Below are 18142 nucleotides of genomic sequence, written 5' to 3'. Positions count from 1 at the left end.
TTTTCAAAATCATTTTCAGAGATTTCAATTTGATTTCCATTCAACCCCAAAAATCGACCGACTGCCCTCTATAGCGGTGCGAACTGAGCACCAATTGCCGGTCTCCGCGTCTTTCCAATCTCACTCCCTCACCCTCACACATAAAATCATCAATTTTGTCGCCTCGCCATGCAATTTTCATGTGCACTATAAATTTTAACGAATTCATTTGTTTGTGAAACGTGTGCAGACATATATACAGACGGTCGGACGGATGGACGAGTGGAGGGATGACACGGACGTACAGGCACGGGCGCTTAAAAGTCCAACAACAGCAACATCGAGTTCTTGTGCTGCTGTTGTTGTTGTTGTTGTTGTTGACACAATTGAGCGTAATATTTATGATGCCATTGGGTGTTTTTTTTTTTTTTTCTTTGCTTTGCTTTGCTATGCTTTGTTTTTCTGCTTTTTTTCCACTAGTCAAAAATTTTGTATTTACACAAAATTTGCCATGTTGTCTATTTGTTGTTATTGCGCCTGCCACACACAAAAAAAAAAGATAAATAAATAATAACAAAAAAGTAAAAGAAATGAAACATATGCTCAGACACTAGGAACGACTTTAAAAGTACCCCATAAATTTAAAGGCATTTAAAGATTTAAAGATATTGCATAAAAATTTATGATTTTATGCTAAATTGAATCCAATTTTAATATATTTTTTCCGAATTTTATAGAAGTGAGCTTGGGAGAGGTATAAAGGGAGCAACTAAAGATGGTAAAGTTGCCTATTTAGAGTTCTAGAACTCCTAGCAATAGCACCAATTTAAAGCTAAAACTAGTTAAGAGTTGTAATAACTAAATAAAATAGTAAAATGAAACCAAAAGAAGACAACTTCCAAAATTTCTGACCCTCTACTTATGAGACACAGTATACATACATATATGCTACACAACTTTAGCATTATTTTACTGGGTACGTACAAAAATAAACAATTTTCAAGAATATTGTGTGTTAAACATATTTCTAGATTCTTTTATTTTTGGGTATGGAAAGGAGTAGTAATTTTTATATATTTTTCACGAAAAGTCTTTGAAAACACAACATTCACATTCATACATACGAATGTATTTATGTAGGAGAGGTAATGAAAGCCTTTTCTATGTTTTCTTTTCTGGTTATTTTCCCTACTTATTTTTCCACTTATTTGGCTTTTCACAATTCATACGAATGAGTTTGTTGAGCCCTCTATCTACCTCTATCTCTTCCTCAGTAAGTAAGTACCTTAGAAATCAGAGGGAAAGACAAGGCGGTGAGGAAGGGAAAATGGAACGGAAACGAACGAGAATAAATTGGGTGCCATGTTTTTCATGTTTCACCCATTTTCATTTTCAATTTGACCTTCACAGAGAGAGAGACAGAGATACAGCGAGGAAAAGCGGAAGGAAGGAAGAGATAGGACGACGAATGTGAAAAGCAAATAAGATTTGATTTGTTGAGGAATTTTGAATGACTCAGTAGAGATACAAATTGTGGTGAGGGTGAGGTGATGCAGAGAGTTGAATGGCATTTGTGAAACGTTGTAAACGATCTGAATGAATCTGAAAATGATTCTAGCAAATACACTCGCAATTATAAGGACTTTACAGAAAAAATGTGTGAAATTTATTCAAGTAAATTACAGAACCTCTTCTCTCTCAGTCAAGATGACAAAGAGAAGTTTGTTTTTTTAGTAATATAAGTTGAGAAAGAACAGTTTCCTATGTTCATTCTAATAAGAAATGTTTTAGCTAAACACTTCAAAACTGTTTAAGAACTCATTAATTTATTAATAAACTAAATGATTTAATTGCTCGATTCGTTTGCTGCTGCTCGAAAGCATTTTGACATCACATTTGTTAACAAATTTAGCTACGCCATCTAATCATCAGCGTGTATCGTCATCATCGTTATCGTCATCTTCATTATGATTAAGCATTTGAAATAGGTATTCGTAGCTGCCATACAAATGCAAAGCTAAAACAATTTGACAAGTTCCTAACCTTTGACAACAGGCAGCCAACACACAGCTTTTGGGTTTGCTGGCTGGTTGGTTGGTGGGTTTGTTGGTTGGTTGGCCTGCTCTACCTCAATCATGAAAGGCAATTTTACAATTGTATAGCCCACAAAGTAGACGCCAAAACACTCGTAGAACAATGTGTCGTTGGAAAAGTGGCTTCTCAACTGCGAAAAGACGTTGAAAAAAGAAGCAACAAAAACCAAAAGCCATCATATATGTATAGCTAACTTGGACTAGACCCAAGAGACAGAGAGAGAATGCAGCACAATTCGGCGTTTGGTATCTGTATCGTGTGGCATAGAAATGAAGAAAGTACGTGTGGCATGACGAACAAACAGAAGCGATAGAAGAAAAACGAACGAAAAGAAACCATTTGGAAAATATAATCAAATTTCTGTTGCCTTCTAAACCGAATGCTATACATAAGTAAGTACATACAAACATATCGACATATACATATATAGCGGATACATATATGTATATACGTTTGTATATATTCCTACACATTTATAACGTTAACTTGCATTTTGGAATTCCTATTTCTTCTTTTACGCTGTGTGCCCCACATTGGCCCACGTGTGGGCAGGGCAGGCAGACATACAGGGGGCAGGCAATGTGTGAAACGATTCGCTCTGGAAACCAAACTTAAATGGCATTGAAAACAACTTTGTTTTTTGCAGTCGTAAGGGGAATACACACAACCGTGGCCTGTCGTCTGTCGTATGATAAAGTAAAGGTTCGACCTTGATATGCATGTTAGTTACATGTAAAATTAGCATTATTTTTCCAAACGTAATCAACTGCTGCATTCACTGGATTACTCTAAATTCATTGTTGCAGCACCTGCAGTTATTTTCAGACTCTATGATTCTTATCTAACAAAGTTAAGTGCTCAATGAGTTACTGTTCGCATTCGATAAAGCCAAATTATTCTCTTATCATGGCATTAAAATTACCAAAAAAAAAAAATAAATAAATTTATTTAACTCATTCTCTTTTTGTTAATGGAAAATCTATACATGATTAATTTACAAAATAAAAGCTTTCAAACAACTTCAGATAACTAAAAAAGGGGAACAACCCAAAACAATCACATTCAAAACTTCGTTTACTTTGAGTACTTATATTTAAATATAAAAGATATCTAAAAGTAGAAGTTACTACATATATTTGACATTAATTTTTCATCATTAGTCATTATGAATAACAATTCTTTTAGAGATAAAAACGGAAACCTTCTTAACGCTTAAACTCATATTGGATAATCCAACTGAACCTTAACAAATTTAGAGGTCATCTCTCTCGGTCTTATGAAAAAGAACTGACCTAAACTAACTCGCACCACTACTAAACGCAATCCTTTTAGCCAAACCCTTGTTGTTGTTTTTGTATTTCTTGTTGCTTTTGCTGTTTTCCCCCAATTAATTAACAAACATTATAAATTTTTGCTTTGCCTTGGCCCTTTTTTTTTGGTTTTTGTCCTGTTGTGCCACTAAATACTTTTCAAATATTGTGTTTATTATTCATTTAAAATATTTTTCTGCATAAATTTTCCTTCAAGGGCCCCGGGTAACTTCCTTTCAGTCGACCTCCACTTCCCCGCCCTTTCCCATTGGCCACCCATTATCGTTGTACTCCACTTTCTACCCACTCAATGACCCTGATATACAATGCCTCGGCAATTAAATTACACAATGCTTGGACGACAAAGAGGCAAAGAAAGAAGGGCTTAGGGAGTTAAGTCGACCCAGAAGCTACCCTCTACATATATTAGAGACTATGAGAAGGTGAAGACGACTTCATCATTCTCAGGAATTGTACAAAAATAAAGGATAGAGCTGAAAAGCATTAATTTCTAACGCCATCGATTCAGGACTTCGATTAAGATTAAGACTTCCAAGCCGCATCAAGATAATTGTTCCTCCATTTGGTCACAAATATTTCGATAGATCTAATATACCCACTTCATTACCCCATAGTGCTTTTACAGGGTATACGAAAGGAAAAGGGTTTAGCAACAAAAACAACAACAACAGCGACAAGAAAAAATGCCAGTTGACTACTGAAATTTACAGTTCAGGGCATTTTAGGGTTGCTTTTAGGGTTGTGCGTGCCTCTGTGAGTGTATGTGTCTGTGTTTCCGTGTGTGTGGATACAGTGTTGATGCGCTTTGTGGTAAATAGAAGATCCATGGAGCATGAATGATATATGGTTCTGGGTTTCTCTCTCTCTCTCTCTCTTTCCCTCATTCGTCTGTTTGTCTCGTCTTTTCTTTCCCCTTCACAACTTGTGAAAGCAGTTGAAATTAAGATGCTAACTGGTTCTAGTCGCCGCTTTGCTTCTTCAAACAAACTAGTTTTATTAGAGTCAAAACTGTAATAAATACATATGCCTAAAGCTATGTGTGTGTGACATAATAATGGGGATGACTAACTTATCAACTAACTAACTAACTAACCAACCAACTAACTGGCTAAGGAATGAATGAAAAGGTGGACAAACAAAGAAACATTACTGTTTCAAGCAATCTAATCAACTGTTTTAAAGGAATAACCCAACAAAATACAATTTATGTTTGAACTTAAACCTTAGAGTTAACAGATGGGAAGGAATAGGCAAATTGATTAGTAAGTTATTAGTTAAAGACCCAATATAAATTCGATTTTAATTTCCAGATGATTCACTTGGATAAGACAATCCGCTTGAAACCTTATTCTCCTATCCATTCACCTTGTTTTAATAACTCCATTTAGTATGTTTTCCCGATTTTCTAAGACCATAATGTTTTTGAAGGGAAGGGAAGGAATCTTTAACCTTAAATAAAGTATTCATTATGAATTGCCAAACGATTTTCACACTTCTTGTTTTTTTATCAAGAATACAGACATATGGCAAATAATTGAATGCATAATAAAGTCTTAAAGGAATTCTAAGAACTTTTCGATAAGAGTTTTATGAGTTGTTTGATTGCAATATGAGTTTTATTCAAAGGTCAAGTTAGATATTGAATGCCCCCGGGCCATGGGATATTGCTTCTTATACTTTCCGAAAATTGAGTTTAGCTTAGGGTCCGTTTGTGTTCCTTGGATTTTTTGCACTGTGTTTATAACTACTGGAAACTGTCCTGCAGCTAGTATTAGGTATTTGCAGTTTTCTTTCTAGTCGTTCTCTCATGGCTGTCCTTCTTTTCCTTCTTAAGTCTGTCTGAGCATTTTCATAATTTCCTAGGCGCCATCTCTTTGGCGCTCATTTTCATTAATTTGTCATTGTAATTTTCACAGCCGGTCCTACCTCCTCCTCTCTCTCTCTCTCTCTCTCTCCCTCTTACTCTTACTCTCTCAAACAGTGGCGCTAAACCAGCTACCGTGCAACAGTAAGTTTCTTTCCCGTGGTCCGTCCCTCCCCGTTTGGGCCATGCTTTGCATAAATCATCGTTCATTGAAGCGGTCATAATCAGTCAATGTGCCGTGCAAAATTATGCACTGCCTTCAATACCCTCCCACCCAGACCCCCCTTCACCTTTCAATGCTACTTCTTTCTTTCTCTGTCTCTCATTGAACTGTGTACTGATTGCATTTTATTTTTGTTTTATTGCTGTGACAAGCAAGTTCCGCATTTTGTTGTTTCGTTGCCTTTTTTTTACATAATTGATTATCTGGACTTGGAGTTTGACTTGCAAAAGTCCAAGCAATTTTCTCTCCATCTTAAAACCTTGTGTCTTTCGAATCGACATCATCATTATCAACATTATTATCATCATCATCATCATCATTATTGGCAAATCTTTTGTTATACCTTGTTTGGTGTCTGTGTGTGTATTTGAACTCGTTTCTCCCTTTCCACTAGATGGGCCAACTGCATTTGACAAAGACTGTAATTTTCCTGAACTCTCCTCTCTCCCAGACATTGTCGTCGGGGGTAAAGGAAAACTCAGCAGCAGGCGAAAAAGCAGCGCAGAAAACTTTTCCACTGACAAAAACTGACAAAGTGTGTGCAAGTCTGGAAATAGTTTGGCAAGAGTTCGAGTTGCCGAGTTTTTACTTCTTTCTTTCATTTCTTTTATTTCTATACTTTGTCGTCGTTTGCACTTTGTTCACTTTAATTTTATTTCGTTTTAGTTTTTGTATGTTTGTGTATGTGTGTGTGTGTAAAATTGAAATTACAACAAAATGGCATTTGTTGTGGGCGTTGAAGACCAGCAGGAAAATAGAAAATGGAATTGTAAATGTATTTGACTTGACTTGAGAGAAAGAGAGTGTTATTGAAAAGGAAGTTTTTAGTCAACATTTTTTGTGGTTTGGATTTTGGCTAATGTTATGGCTTATTAGTGTATCCACTCAGTCTTTAGATATAAATATGTATGTACCTGCCTTTCTATTTGCGGATAACGCTGACAAGAACGTAGAATGTCCACTTATAAAAGATGAGATAAGGACACGAGGGGCGAGGCAGGGTAAATGGCTCTTCATGTTGTCGTTTTGACAGACACACACATTAAGATAAACAGGATGTGACGAGAGGAGGAATGAATGAAGCACTTACTAGAAATTTCATCTAGGGAATTGAAAGAAATTGGAAATGTTGCAACTATCTGAATAACTTTTTAAACCCACAATGTTAAAAGGGAATATTATATTACAAGTGTCGTATAGAATGAATTAGAAAGCAAAGCCAATTTGTTGATGCCCCAAAAAGACAGTGACGGATCTAAAGAGAAGGGGCAGTAAACAAACTGTATGCTCATATTCATATCCCTTAGCGTAATATAAACTCCTAGACGAAATATAGACAGAGGTTTTAGATAAGGGATAAATTCTAAATTACAGTTTGAATATAGATACATTTTACAAGTTGATTCCAGTTATCATTGGTAATTTGATTAACTTTTTCTGATAGGCAACACGAGCTACATACATATGTAAATGGTATTTATGGGTATGCAAATGCTTAAAAAAGCATATCGAAAAACATTCACAAATAGTCAACAAAAACAAATCTTTAACTATTTGAATTCACATTTTGCACCTTTTTTTCAGCGGAGTTGAGTTCGAGGTGGAGGTCAAAACTTGTCGTTGACGCTTTGTCAATTTGAGTAGACAATTTAGCCAATTAACTTGAGTTATCATAAAATCAGTTATGCCCATATTCCACTAACCTGCATCTAGAAGCTAAACTCTCCTCCTTGTGGGGTCGTTCAACCAAAGTACAAACAACTTTATTGTCAGCACAAAAACTCCTCCCACTACTGAACCCGCCCACCAACTTCTTATTCCTCTACTTAGTTTATAGAGAGAGAAACAGCAAAAACCGAAACTAAACAAAAACAAATAAAGATTGTTTTTGTTGTTTGCCTTTTTCTTTTGCCCTCTTTCAATTGTTTTTTGGTTTTTCCTTCTTTTTTTTGGTTTTTGCCTTCTTTTATTCGACTTTTATCATTGTCGTCGCATCTGGGTTTGGTTTTGAATAGTTCTTTCGGGGCTTGTTATACCCTCTCTCGATTGCAAAAATCGGCATATTCACTTTGAACTTAAGTAATTTGTTGGATTATTTTTTACTTACTTTAGTCTAGTCATGACTATATAACAATATTGTACAACATTTAAAAATACTCGGAGATTCATGTTCGTTGTAAAAACATTTTGTAATATATTAGCATACTCTGAAATTATTATTAGATTCACTTACACGGAACAAAAATTACTTTAACAGATCATTTTAGCGATTATAACTTTGTATTTGGCTAATAAAATTTAATGTTAAACTGAATAAATACTTCGAATAAAAAATCTGAGAGAATAATTTGTATAGAAATCTTTATAATAGATATATTTAATGAGTTAGTTCACAAAAAGTGACACAAATAAGTTTTATAATTGTTATTGGCCATTTTCAACATATTTAAAGTCAGTTTTAATAGGCTTTTTTTTATAGACTGACAGTAAATTGTAAGGATAATTAAATAAAGTATATCAGAAAATTGTAAGGGTATCAATATTACAGTGTAAAATAAAAGTTTTTTGTTTTGTGTTTAAATTTATTGCACGTAAATATTTAGTTTTTCATCTTATTTGTCATTTTCTGTGTGAAGGTCGTTTTTGTTGTTGTTATGTTATAGTATTAAACTAAAATCCCATTGTAATTTAATAGTTAAATGCCTTTTAAATATGACCTGCATTAAATATGGGTGTGTAATGTATTTACCTTTGATTACGATTTATCGATTACACATTGTTTTTGCTTCTCTCTTTAAGTGACATTTTCAATACACTCTCGTTTTCCCCTACTGTACACCAAAATTATAAATATTTATCAATTATCATGACTAAACTGTATTCATTAATTGTTTTATTCAATGTTAAAGCCCTTAATAGCACGAACAAAACTGGTTTTTGAACCTGAATTAAAGCAAAGTTTTAGAAAGTTAAAATAATTAAAGTGACTCAGCTACTCTACTTGCTTCTGAGATTATCTATCGCATCTGTCTTTATAAGTAATTAATTTGTGAATCGATGAAAGAACATCACGAACTTAACTGTCAATTTCCAGCACTCAAACTAAGCCGGAAAGAAGTTCCGCGGGGAAATCCACCAACTATCGACACTGTCTATATTAATCTACATATCTATCAAGAGGCTAATGAAGTTCCTAAATCACAGTACAGGGATTGGGCAAAGTGAATCAATGCGGGAGACTGTTACTTATAGCTTTTGAACTGTGAACTGGGGGAATTGCAAAAGTATTCATTCATTCACAAACTTATAACTCTTCTGATGTCCTGCATCATTGTCAATAATCAATTTCTGCTTCGACATTTTAAAAAGCAAATTATTAAAGTGCTGATTGCATATTTTAGGGGGTAAAGTTTCCCTCATTTAACAGCCCTAAATGATTGTTCTCACTCACATTTCTCAAATGAAAATGCCTGCATTCATCAACAAAATTTAACACAGAATTTTCATAACTCAAAGGCAGTCAATTTTAAAGCCCAATATGCAATAAAATATATTATAATGTAAATAAATAAAAATTGCACCAAGAGTTCATAGGAAATCCTTCAGCATTTTTGATAAAAATATAAATATTCCCGTTGGTAAAACAAAAAAAAATCCAATCGATAAATAAATGAAGCAAGTAAGTCGACTCGTCGACTTGGGTATACCATACACCAGGCGAAACAAATATTTCAAATTTCGAAAACCAAATGTATGTCTATTAAATTGTTTTTACATGTTTCATAGTATGTGCTATCTCGCTCACTCTACGAACATACGAGCACTCTAGCGCCGCCACTAGCCAACGGCCAATTCTGGCCTTGTGGACTGCTTTGTAAAATACGTTCATACGCATATTTTGCATGTTTCTAGTCCGATTTCAATAAAATTCGGTAGTTTTGTAGAAATAGATAAGAATAATTAGTCTGCCGAATTTGAATGCGATAGTCAAAAATCTACAGGAGAAAATCGGTTTTTTCTTAAATATGGAGGCGGAAGTGGGCGTGGCAAAATATGAAAATAGATGTACCCTGCGCGCATACTAAGCCAGTGTACATACTAAATTTGGTGACTTTAGCTTTGTTAGTTTTTGAGAAAATCAGTTTTGTTTAATTTGCGGGGGCGGAAGTGGGCGTGGCAAAATTTTTAAATAGCCAATATCTGCGCGTCTATCAAGCTAATCTGCATACCAAATTTGATGTCTCTAGCTGTTATACTTTTTAAGAAAAACAGTTTTATGTGATTCCTGGGGGCGTAAGGGGGCGTGGCAAAAAGTTTGAACAATCAGTTTTTGCGCGCTAACTAAACGGGTATACAAAATAAATTTGATGTCTCTAGCTGTTATACTTTTTAAGAAAAATAGTTTTATGTGATTCCTGGGGGCGTAAGGGGGCGTGGCCGAAATTCCAATTAACTCTGTACGCGTGCATAATACACGAGTATACATACCAAATTTGGTGGCTCTAGCTCTTATAGTCTCCGAGATCTGCGTGTTCATACGGACGGACGGACGGACGGACGGACGGACGGACGGACGGACGGACGGACGGACGGACGGACGGACGGACGGACGGACGGACAGACGGACATGGCTAGATCGACTCGGCTGTTCATCCTGATCAAGAATATATATACTTTATAGGGTCGGAGAAGCTTCCTTCTGCCTGTTACATACATTTTGGCGACTTTAATATACCATTTCACCCTATGGGTGTATGGTATAAAAATATTTCAAAAAATAAGAATAAAAGAAATATGGGATTTCCGTTTATGGTTCCAGGTAGTTCCGTTTACACACACAATGAAGCAAGTAAGTCGACTCGTCGACTTGGGTATACCATACACCTGGTGAAACAAATATTTCTTATTTCGAAGACCAAATGTATGTCTATTAAATTGTTTTTACATGTCTTATACTATGTGCTATCTCGCTCACTCTACAAACACACGAGCACTCTAGCGCCGCTACTAGCCAACGTCCAATTCTGGCCTTGTGGACCGCGTAGTAAAATACGTTCATACGCATATTTTACATGTTTCTAGTCCGATTTCAATAAAATTTGGTAGTTTGGTAGAAATAGATAAGATAAATTAGTCTGCCAAATTTAAATGCGATAGTCAAAAAACTAAAGGAGGAAATCGGTTTTTTCTAAATTACGGAGGCGGAAGTGGGCGTGGCAAAATGTGAAAATATCTAAATTCTCCGCGCATACTATGCCAGTATACATACTAAATTTGGTGACTTTAGCTTTGTTAGTTTTTGATAAAATCAGTTTTGTTTAATTTGCGGGGGCGGAAGTGGGCGTGGCAAAATGTTTAAATAGCCAATATCTGCGCGTCTATTAAGCTAGTCTACATACTAAATTTGATGTCGGTAGCTATCATAGTTTTGAAGGAAATCACTTTTATGTAAATTCCGGGGGCGGAAGGGGGCGTGGCAAAAAGTTTAAACAATTAGTTTCTGCGCGCTAACTAAACGAGCATATAAACCAAATTTGATGTCTCTAGCTATTATACTTTTTGAGAAAAACAGTTTTGTGTGATTCCTGGGGGCGTAAGGGGGCGTGGCAAAAAGTTTGAACAGTTAATTTCTGCGCACTAACTAATCGGGTATACAAACTAAATTTGATGTCTCTAGCTGTCATACTTTTTAAGAAAAACAGTTTTATGTGATTCCTGGGGGCGTAAGGGGGCGTGGCCGAAATTCCAAATTACTCTGAACATGTGCATACTACACGAGTATACATACCAAATTTGGTGGCTCTAGCTCTTATAGTCTCCGAGATCTGCGTGTTCATACGGACGGACGGACGGACGGACGGACGGACGGACGGACGGACGGACGGACGGACGGACGGACGGACGGACGGACAGACGGACATGGCTAGATCGACTCGGCTATTCATCCTGATCAAGAATATATATACTTTATAGGGTCGGAGAAGCTTCCTTCTGCCTGTTACATACATTTTGGCGACTTTAATATACCATTTCACCCTATGGGTGTATGGTATAAAAATTGAAAAAGCAAAATGGAAATGCCGAGGCAAAATCAAAATGGTGGCCAAATAGAGCATAGAATATTCATGTATTCATAAGTACACACAGCCACCACAACTCGAAATCAAGAATCCCATCAATCCCCAAAAGGGGAAGTCCCGCTTCCCCTCATATCTCACCCTCTCTGGCTGTAATCGGCCACAAGGTCAATACAAAATGGCGTGTCGCTGCTCAAATACAAAGCACAAAATGGCGTATGCATTGCATTAGCATTGCAGAACTATCGAACTTCATCCTCTTCTCCTCTACGCCATTTTCAGTGAGCTTCTCTTTGGAATTTTTTCCCTCTTGATAAAAAAAACAACAAAGTTTTGCGCTTTTTCTACTTTTTGCCAACAAAAGAATAGAGTGAAAAAGTAAAACGAAATATACAACTACACATATACATATATCTTTTTTTTATCCCCACATTTTTCCATCTTCTTTTTGTATTTTTCGTTTTTTTTTGCCGTTGATTGGAAAACTTGCACATTGCAAAGTGGATTTTGGCTGGGTTTTTTTCTCATTTTTGTTTAGTTCGTTGCTAATTAAAATGCTTTTCCATGGGTTATTTGATGTTTTTCGCGCAACGCAGCATATAGAAGTGTGAAAGTTATCAGAGTTTTAGCCAAAAAGCTTTATGGGTCATCCGACACACAAAGTTTGTCATTACAACATTTCATTTTCATGTGCAGGACAAGCTGCAAGTGCTCTTTACTATTGACGCGCACTTTGTTTGTTTGTTTGTTTTTAGTTGTCAGTTTGTTAGTTCTTTGGTTTGTCCGTTTGTTTGTCTGTTGGGCTGTTTATTGGTTGCGTGTGTCCACCATCAAGGCGAGTCAAAAGCTCAAGGCAAAGGCGGAGTCAAGCCATCTTATACAGCCTTGATTCGTTTGCCTTCTAAAATTGTATCCTTGTATCATTAATTAAGATTGCACACACAAACACACGCACGCTTAAAGTGACAGAGGAAGGGAAAGTGAATACGACTCATTGATACCTTATAACCTTGAAGTGTCTTGCACTTACTCTACTTATCAGATTAAATATCAGTTTTCGATTGCAAGGCAAATGATTATCAAGCACACTCTGTCTATTTGTGCACTATGACCCTGGCGAACTGATGACCAACCCTTGAAATAATGTAAAATTAAGTGAATTCCATAAATATGGAAATGCAAAAATTGCCCTTTAAAGTATGCTACGAGCCACTGGATGTAGGGCCTGCGAAAAGGATGCTGTATCAGCATATACATACGTACATGAAGAGTGTATTCCCAATCTTAATTACTGGTTCTTCAAAAACGTCTTCAAATATCTTGTAGTCTTGTTCATGATAAGTCCGTTATAGCATTACCTATTCCTACACTCTAATATACCTCTAATACCCTTACTCCATAAAATTTAACGCACATTGCGTTTTATCTATGAAAGTTAGCGAGGACGAGGACTTTGACTCCTTCTGCCAGTTACTGATTTGTGCTCCTAATTTTACGTGTTTCTGGTACTTCTTGTTCTGGGGTTTCCACCCCGACCCCTCTTATTCATTGTTTTGCGTGGCTTTGTTTTTACTAGTTACCTTTTTTGGATACGGTTTCCAACAACTCCCCTCCTCTTTGTTGCCCCCTGCTCGCCCTTTTTCTGTGGAATACTTAAATTACATTTGCTTGGCATTAAATTTGCAATCCGAAATGTTGTCTCGTAAAACTCAGTCGCTCTCTCTCCCTCTCTCTCTGACTGTTCCGTCTGTGATACCAAAAATTAATTAAATTTAATCAGCTTAGGTAATTAGTTACAGTAATTTCTCACAGCGGTGAAAGACATGAACAGAGATGCAAAAGAAGGAAGCTACTCGAAGGAGTTTCATAAATAGTTAATGCAATAAGAATTTTAGAAAAGTCATTGTGGTATTATTTGCTTTTTTCCTGCCAATTTCATTAATCATTCAGGCTTTAACTCAAGAGGGAAATCGGAATGCCTATAAATTCAAGGCTTTTGGAAGTTGAATCCATCTTTAATTTAGTAACAATTTTATTTAAATGAATCAGCTTATCTTCTTTCTAGAATTTAATTAAATATTTAATATTAATTTATGTTTATTACAACGAACATCTTTATATATATATATATATATATATACGTATCTATATATCGCACACATTTTGCCCAATTTACAATTAATATAGAGAATTTTGAATTTTTGCGCAATTGAAAACCAAAAAAAAATAAAAGTGAAACTATTTCTTGTGGCAAAAATTGTCATCATCCCTTTTATCCAATCATCAGACCACAACCGAGAGTAAAGCTACTCTTGACATGATTCATACGACCGCTAAGGGCAAAAGCAAAGGGCAACGGTTGCAAACGTTTCTCCAGGACCCCGCAGACATGCCAATTGGAGTCGAAAGAGCCGCGAAATATTAAATCCGCCTTGGGTAAATCAATTTGATAGGCTAATGTCGTCACCGATTCCTGCATTCGTAGACTTGTCTCCACTTCAACACCAAGCTGCAGCTGATCACTGGCTTTCCTATAGTAACAGATATGCAAACCATTCAGGCCCAATGTGCCCGACCAGACGCAATCCTTGGCCGCATAACGTCCCACTAGCGAGAGTATAGCTATATGACGTCCTGGAACATTTGGACCATACTGATAGGCCAATTCGGTGCCCATGGCCAGACGACGAGTTATCGATTGTAGATATTGAGCGACGACGACACCAGAACCAGATAGAAGGCCTGGATTACCCAGTGTCAAGGAGGCAGTGTAGTTGTCACCACGATAATCATTAGTACACTGTGTGGCAATAAGACGAGAGTCCTGAAATTGGGCAGCAAATTTGCAGCGCAATCGGGAAGTTATCTGATGTATGATATTCGCATTTAGATTTCCTGAGGCATCAATATCGCCGAGTAAAACGGGAAATGCTTCCGTGGGTCCATATTGTTTGCATCCCACATAAGTGGCCCCAAAGCGATAGCCATTATTCGACATGGCTGTCATGTTCAGGGTATGTGAGATTTGAAAGTGATTACTCAATCCCTTGTTCAGCATGATGCGAGCACCCTCGAAAGTGCTGGCCTGTATTTCTCTGCACTTATTATGCAATTCCTCAACGGTTCCGGGATTCTCTAAATTTATTGGCATATTCTTGATTTCAGCCTTCAGGGCCTCGGTCAAGGATGCCGGCAGAGTGGATTTCGGTGGTGATGAAGGGGGTGGTACGACACCTGAATCTGATTGTCCACCCATTGTCGTCGATGTCGGGGATGATGCAGCCACCACATTACCCATTATGCTAACACAATTACGCTACGAATTGTACTAAAAATCTTTGGAATTGTTAAATTTTTTTCAGATTTTTTTTTTCCACAAATTTTGTACACTTTTTCACTCGCATAAATATAAAATATGTGTAGTGTGTGTGCTGATGTGCTGGAGTGTTTACGTGTTTGTGTGTTAACGCACACAAATCAAAAAGAAAACTACGACAATAATTTTTTGTATGGTTTTCCTTATTCGTCTTTGACAGCTGTCACTACTTCTCTATAGAATTGAAGCTGGCAGTTTCTTTTTTTTCATAGAGTTTTCCAACGTTTGTCGTCAGATTGTGTATTTGTGAGTGTGCTTAAAAGACAAACCATCTTGGTTTAGATGTATGAAAAAATTGTCCTTTATAAAATAATTTTTCAAGGTTTTGCACCTACAATTCCTAGATATTTCAGTCAAAAATACTTTATTCTCGAGACTAAAGGGTTTTAATTTGATGAAAAATAAGAAGAACAGGATGCAAAGAATGTCTTTAACTGTATAAACACCAGAATTACAAGGAAGAATTTTTAAGACCTTTCTTTCCCATTGCTGCTATCTAGTAAAGCAACAAAAGACTTGCAAAGACTAGCTTAGAGTGTTTTACTTGACCCTTAGTTATTTGCAAGTTAAACACAACTAAAAGGATAGAGAAGCAAAAAGGAAACTCAATAAAGGCCATGCAAATGACGAAACACAAAAGGGAAGACAGATAGAGAGAGAGAGAGAGAGAGAGAGAGAGAGAAAGCAAACCCAAAAAAAATACTGCAAACAGAAACCGCAATAACCGCAACACGTTACCGTTTTCCCAAAGAAAATGGCAAATAATTGGCCAAGTACAACAAATTTATGTACACCCCGAAAGACAGTCTGTCTCTCTTTACATACATATATCTCCTCCTTGGCTCCCCCTCTCTATGTGGTTTCACAAAGTCGCCTGTCTTTGCCTAATTATGCAGCCAAGCAGGTTGATAGAGGATGATTTGATGAAGCAGACAAGCGGGCGGAGAGGGGGGTCATGACTGGACAGTAATAGATAAACTTTGGGTGCAAATGAAAAGTTATGATAGCAAAAATAACCAACAACAAACATGCGACGGCTTAAAGAAAAGTTTTTCCCATTTTTGCTTTTGCCTTTTCCTTGCGTTAATTTCATAAGCTTGAAAAGATAGATGAACTCAAATTGAACACACACAACTACAAAGACGACGACTACGACATGAACGAAGAAAATAAATAGTGCATCACTTTTTTTAGTTGTTGCTGTTGTTGTTCTCTTACACTAAATCCATAAATCATATAGCGAATGAAAGAAGAGTATCAAGATGATTCCCTTTGTATAGGTAGAACACACACAAAGAGAGTGTCAAGAAAACTGATGATGATGATCAAAGTGTTTGTAAAGCGAATTAACCTCAGCTAAAGCTAAATTTGACAAAACTTTAAGTTCACTTTGTCCGCTCGCCCTTAATAAAAACATATTTTGTAACTAAACCACAATGCGAAACTAGAAAAGTTTTAAAAGTAAGGGTAAATAAGAGTGGTATCCATTAGGCAGAAGAAAAAATTTGCATTGCCTTAAAACCACTTCAGATTAATCAATATTTTCATACATTTTCATTTACTCTCTGACTATTCAAGTTTTCTCGGGTATTGGGTGGGGTGGAAGATTTTCTCCCCCCTTGTAATCCTATTCACTATGTTGTCAATAATGTCCCAGGGTCTTCTATTTCAGCGACAATAAAAAGTGGACTAGTTAATCACATAAAAGGCATTTACTTCATTAACTACTACCTAGTAGGCAAAGCATTTTCATTGAGACATGAAAACACTGTAATACAGCAGCAGCGTATTGAAAAGTCAGCATCGTTTGTAGAATTTATTTCTTTTATTTTATCTATTTGGTTTTTGCATAGTTTGTCTCTCCATGTGGTGGGATACACTTATGGTAACCACATACCAAAACCAGATACCCAGGAGGAGACCAAAAAAATAAGGAAAGGAAAACTAAAAGCAAAACCAAAATTGTCAGCGTCATCAAGTTGACAAAATGTCACACATGTGCGTGTGTTTGAGTGTATGGGTGTGAGTGTATGAGTGTGGTTGCGGGAGAAGTTGGCCACAACGTTAACTTATTGACTATGTATTTGGAAAACTATGTTTGTCCACATATTATGCTTGACTCTGTCAACCGTTTCACAACCAATTCATTTTGTAGTGTTCTTTACCTTTTTACACAGTGTGGAGGGGCCGGAGGGGCGGGGTAAGTATTAATTTTACTCATTAAACTAACGGCATATTAAATGCACGCATTGTATACATTTTTTGTGTGTCTGAAGTGGGTAAGGTAAGGGATGCTAGGGCAAAGAAGGAAGGGGAAATTGGGGTGGTCAAAGTGGTGGTGGTGGGTGGTGCTCGCTACGCCTCATTAATGGCACGCCATTTGCTTTTCTTAGAGATTTTTTTGTTTTCGGTCTTTCAAGGTACTTTCTCTCCTTCGCTCTTCATCCTCATATCGTCGATATTTATGCCCCAAATTTATTGCCTCTGAAGTTGAAAATTTATGTGAGTGTGTAAGTGGGGGTGGTGGCGCATTTGGGTTATAAAACTGTGTAATGGAACCTCTTTTGGGTGCAGGATTTGCCAGAGTCAAGTGTTTTTCGGTTGGTCAAGTCAATCTCATAGTCTAATTCATACATACATTCACGTTTATGATAAGAAAAAGGAAATGTTCCATAACATACACAGTGCTTAGAATATAGTGTGATTTTACTTAACCGTAAATAAATACTACAAAAAATAAATATTACAGCCAGACTGTTGTACTTACATAACATTCGTTTGCATCTCCCCTCTTTCAGTTTTTGTATCCTGAAAATGATCAAATAAATAATCAAGTTAATATTGGTGAGTTTTATTTATTGTTTTGTTTGAATATATATTTAAATATTCATTAAATATATTTATTTATTATGTTACTTTATGACAATTAAATCTTACAAAAAATATATATACATAAAGAGTAAAATAACGTAAAAACTTGGTCGCATCTAAAGACGAACAAATCTATCTATTCTTTGGATACCATGGAAAGGATCATTTCAAATCTGTATTATTAGTTTGAATTTTTGTTGGAAATATATTGTCCTATAACTTGGCATTAACACCAGTTCACCGATTTGTCTCTCGCTCCCTGTCTCTTTCGTTTGTATGACTGACAAAAAAAACTTACAACTAGTAAAATTTCTCAACTTTCTCAAC

The 18142-nt window shown here is 36.3% G+C and overlaps 2 protein-coding genes across 2 annotated transcripts in view; both read right to left on the bottom strand.

Annotated features, from left to right (window-relative positions):
- The window catches only part of bin3 (bicoid-interacting protein 3), a 57195-nt gene that overhangs the window by 12154 nt on the left and 26899 nt on the right, over positions 1-18142 (bottom strand). Inside the window, 1 exon segment of the mRNA XM_068288296.1 lies at positions 17712-17752. The gene's annotated coding sequence lies outside the window, so the exon portion shown is untranslated.
- tomboy40 lies at positions 13648-15057 on the bottom strand. Its single transcript, XM_068290314.1, has one exon. The coding sequence runs from the start codon at positions 14864-14866 to the stop codon at positions 13841-13843; it is 1026 nt and encodes a 341-aa protein (XP_068146415.1). The 5' UTR covers positions 14867-15057; the 3' UTR covers positions 13648-13840.

Source organism: Drosophila tropicalis, unplaced genomic scaffold, assembly GCF_018151085.1.
Source record: "Drosophila tropicalis isolate 14030-0801.00 unplaced genomic scaffold, ASM1815108v1 contig_593, whole genome shotgun sequence".
NCBI classification, from domain to species: Eukaryota; Metazoa; Arthropoda; class Insecta; order Diptera; family Drosophilidae; genus Drosophila; species Drosophila tropicalis.
Note: the sequence above shows the minus strand (reverse complement) of the source record. Positions and strands in the feature narration are given on the sequence as shown.

Bases quoted from the DNA above. Each gene is read 5' to 3' on its own strand.
- tomboy40 (XM_068290314.1), bottom strand. From the start codon at position 14,866: ATGGGTAATGTGGTGGCTGCATCATCCCCGACATCGACGACAATGGGT.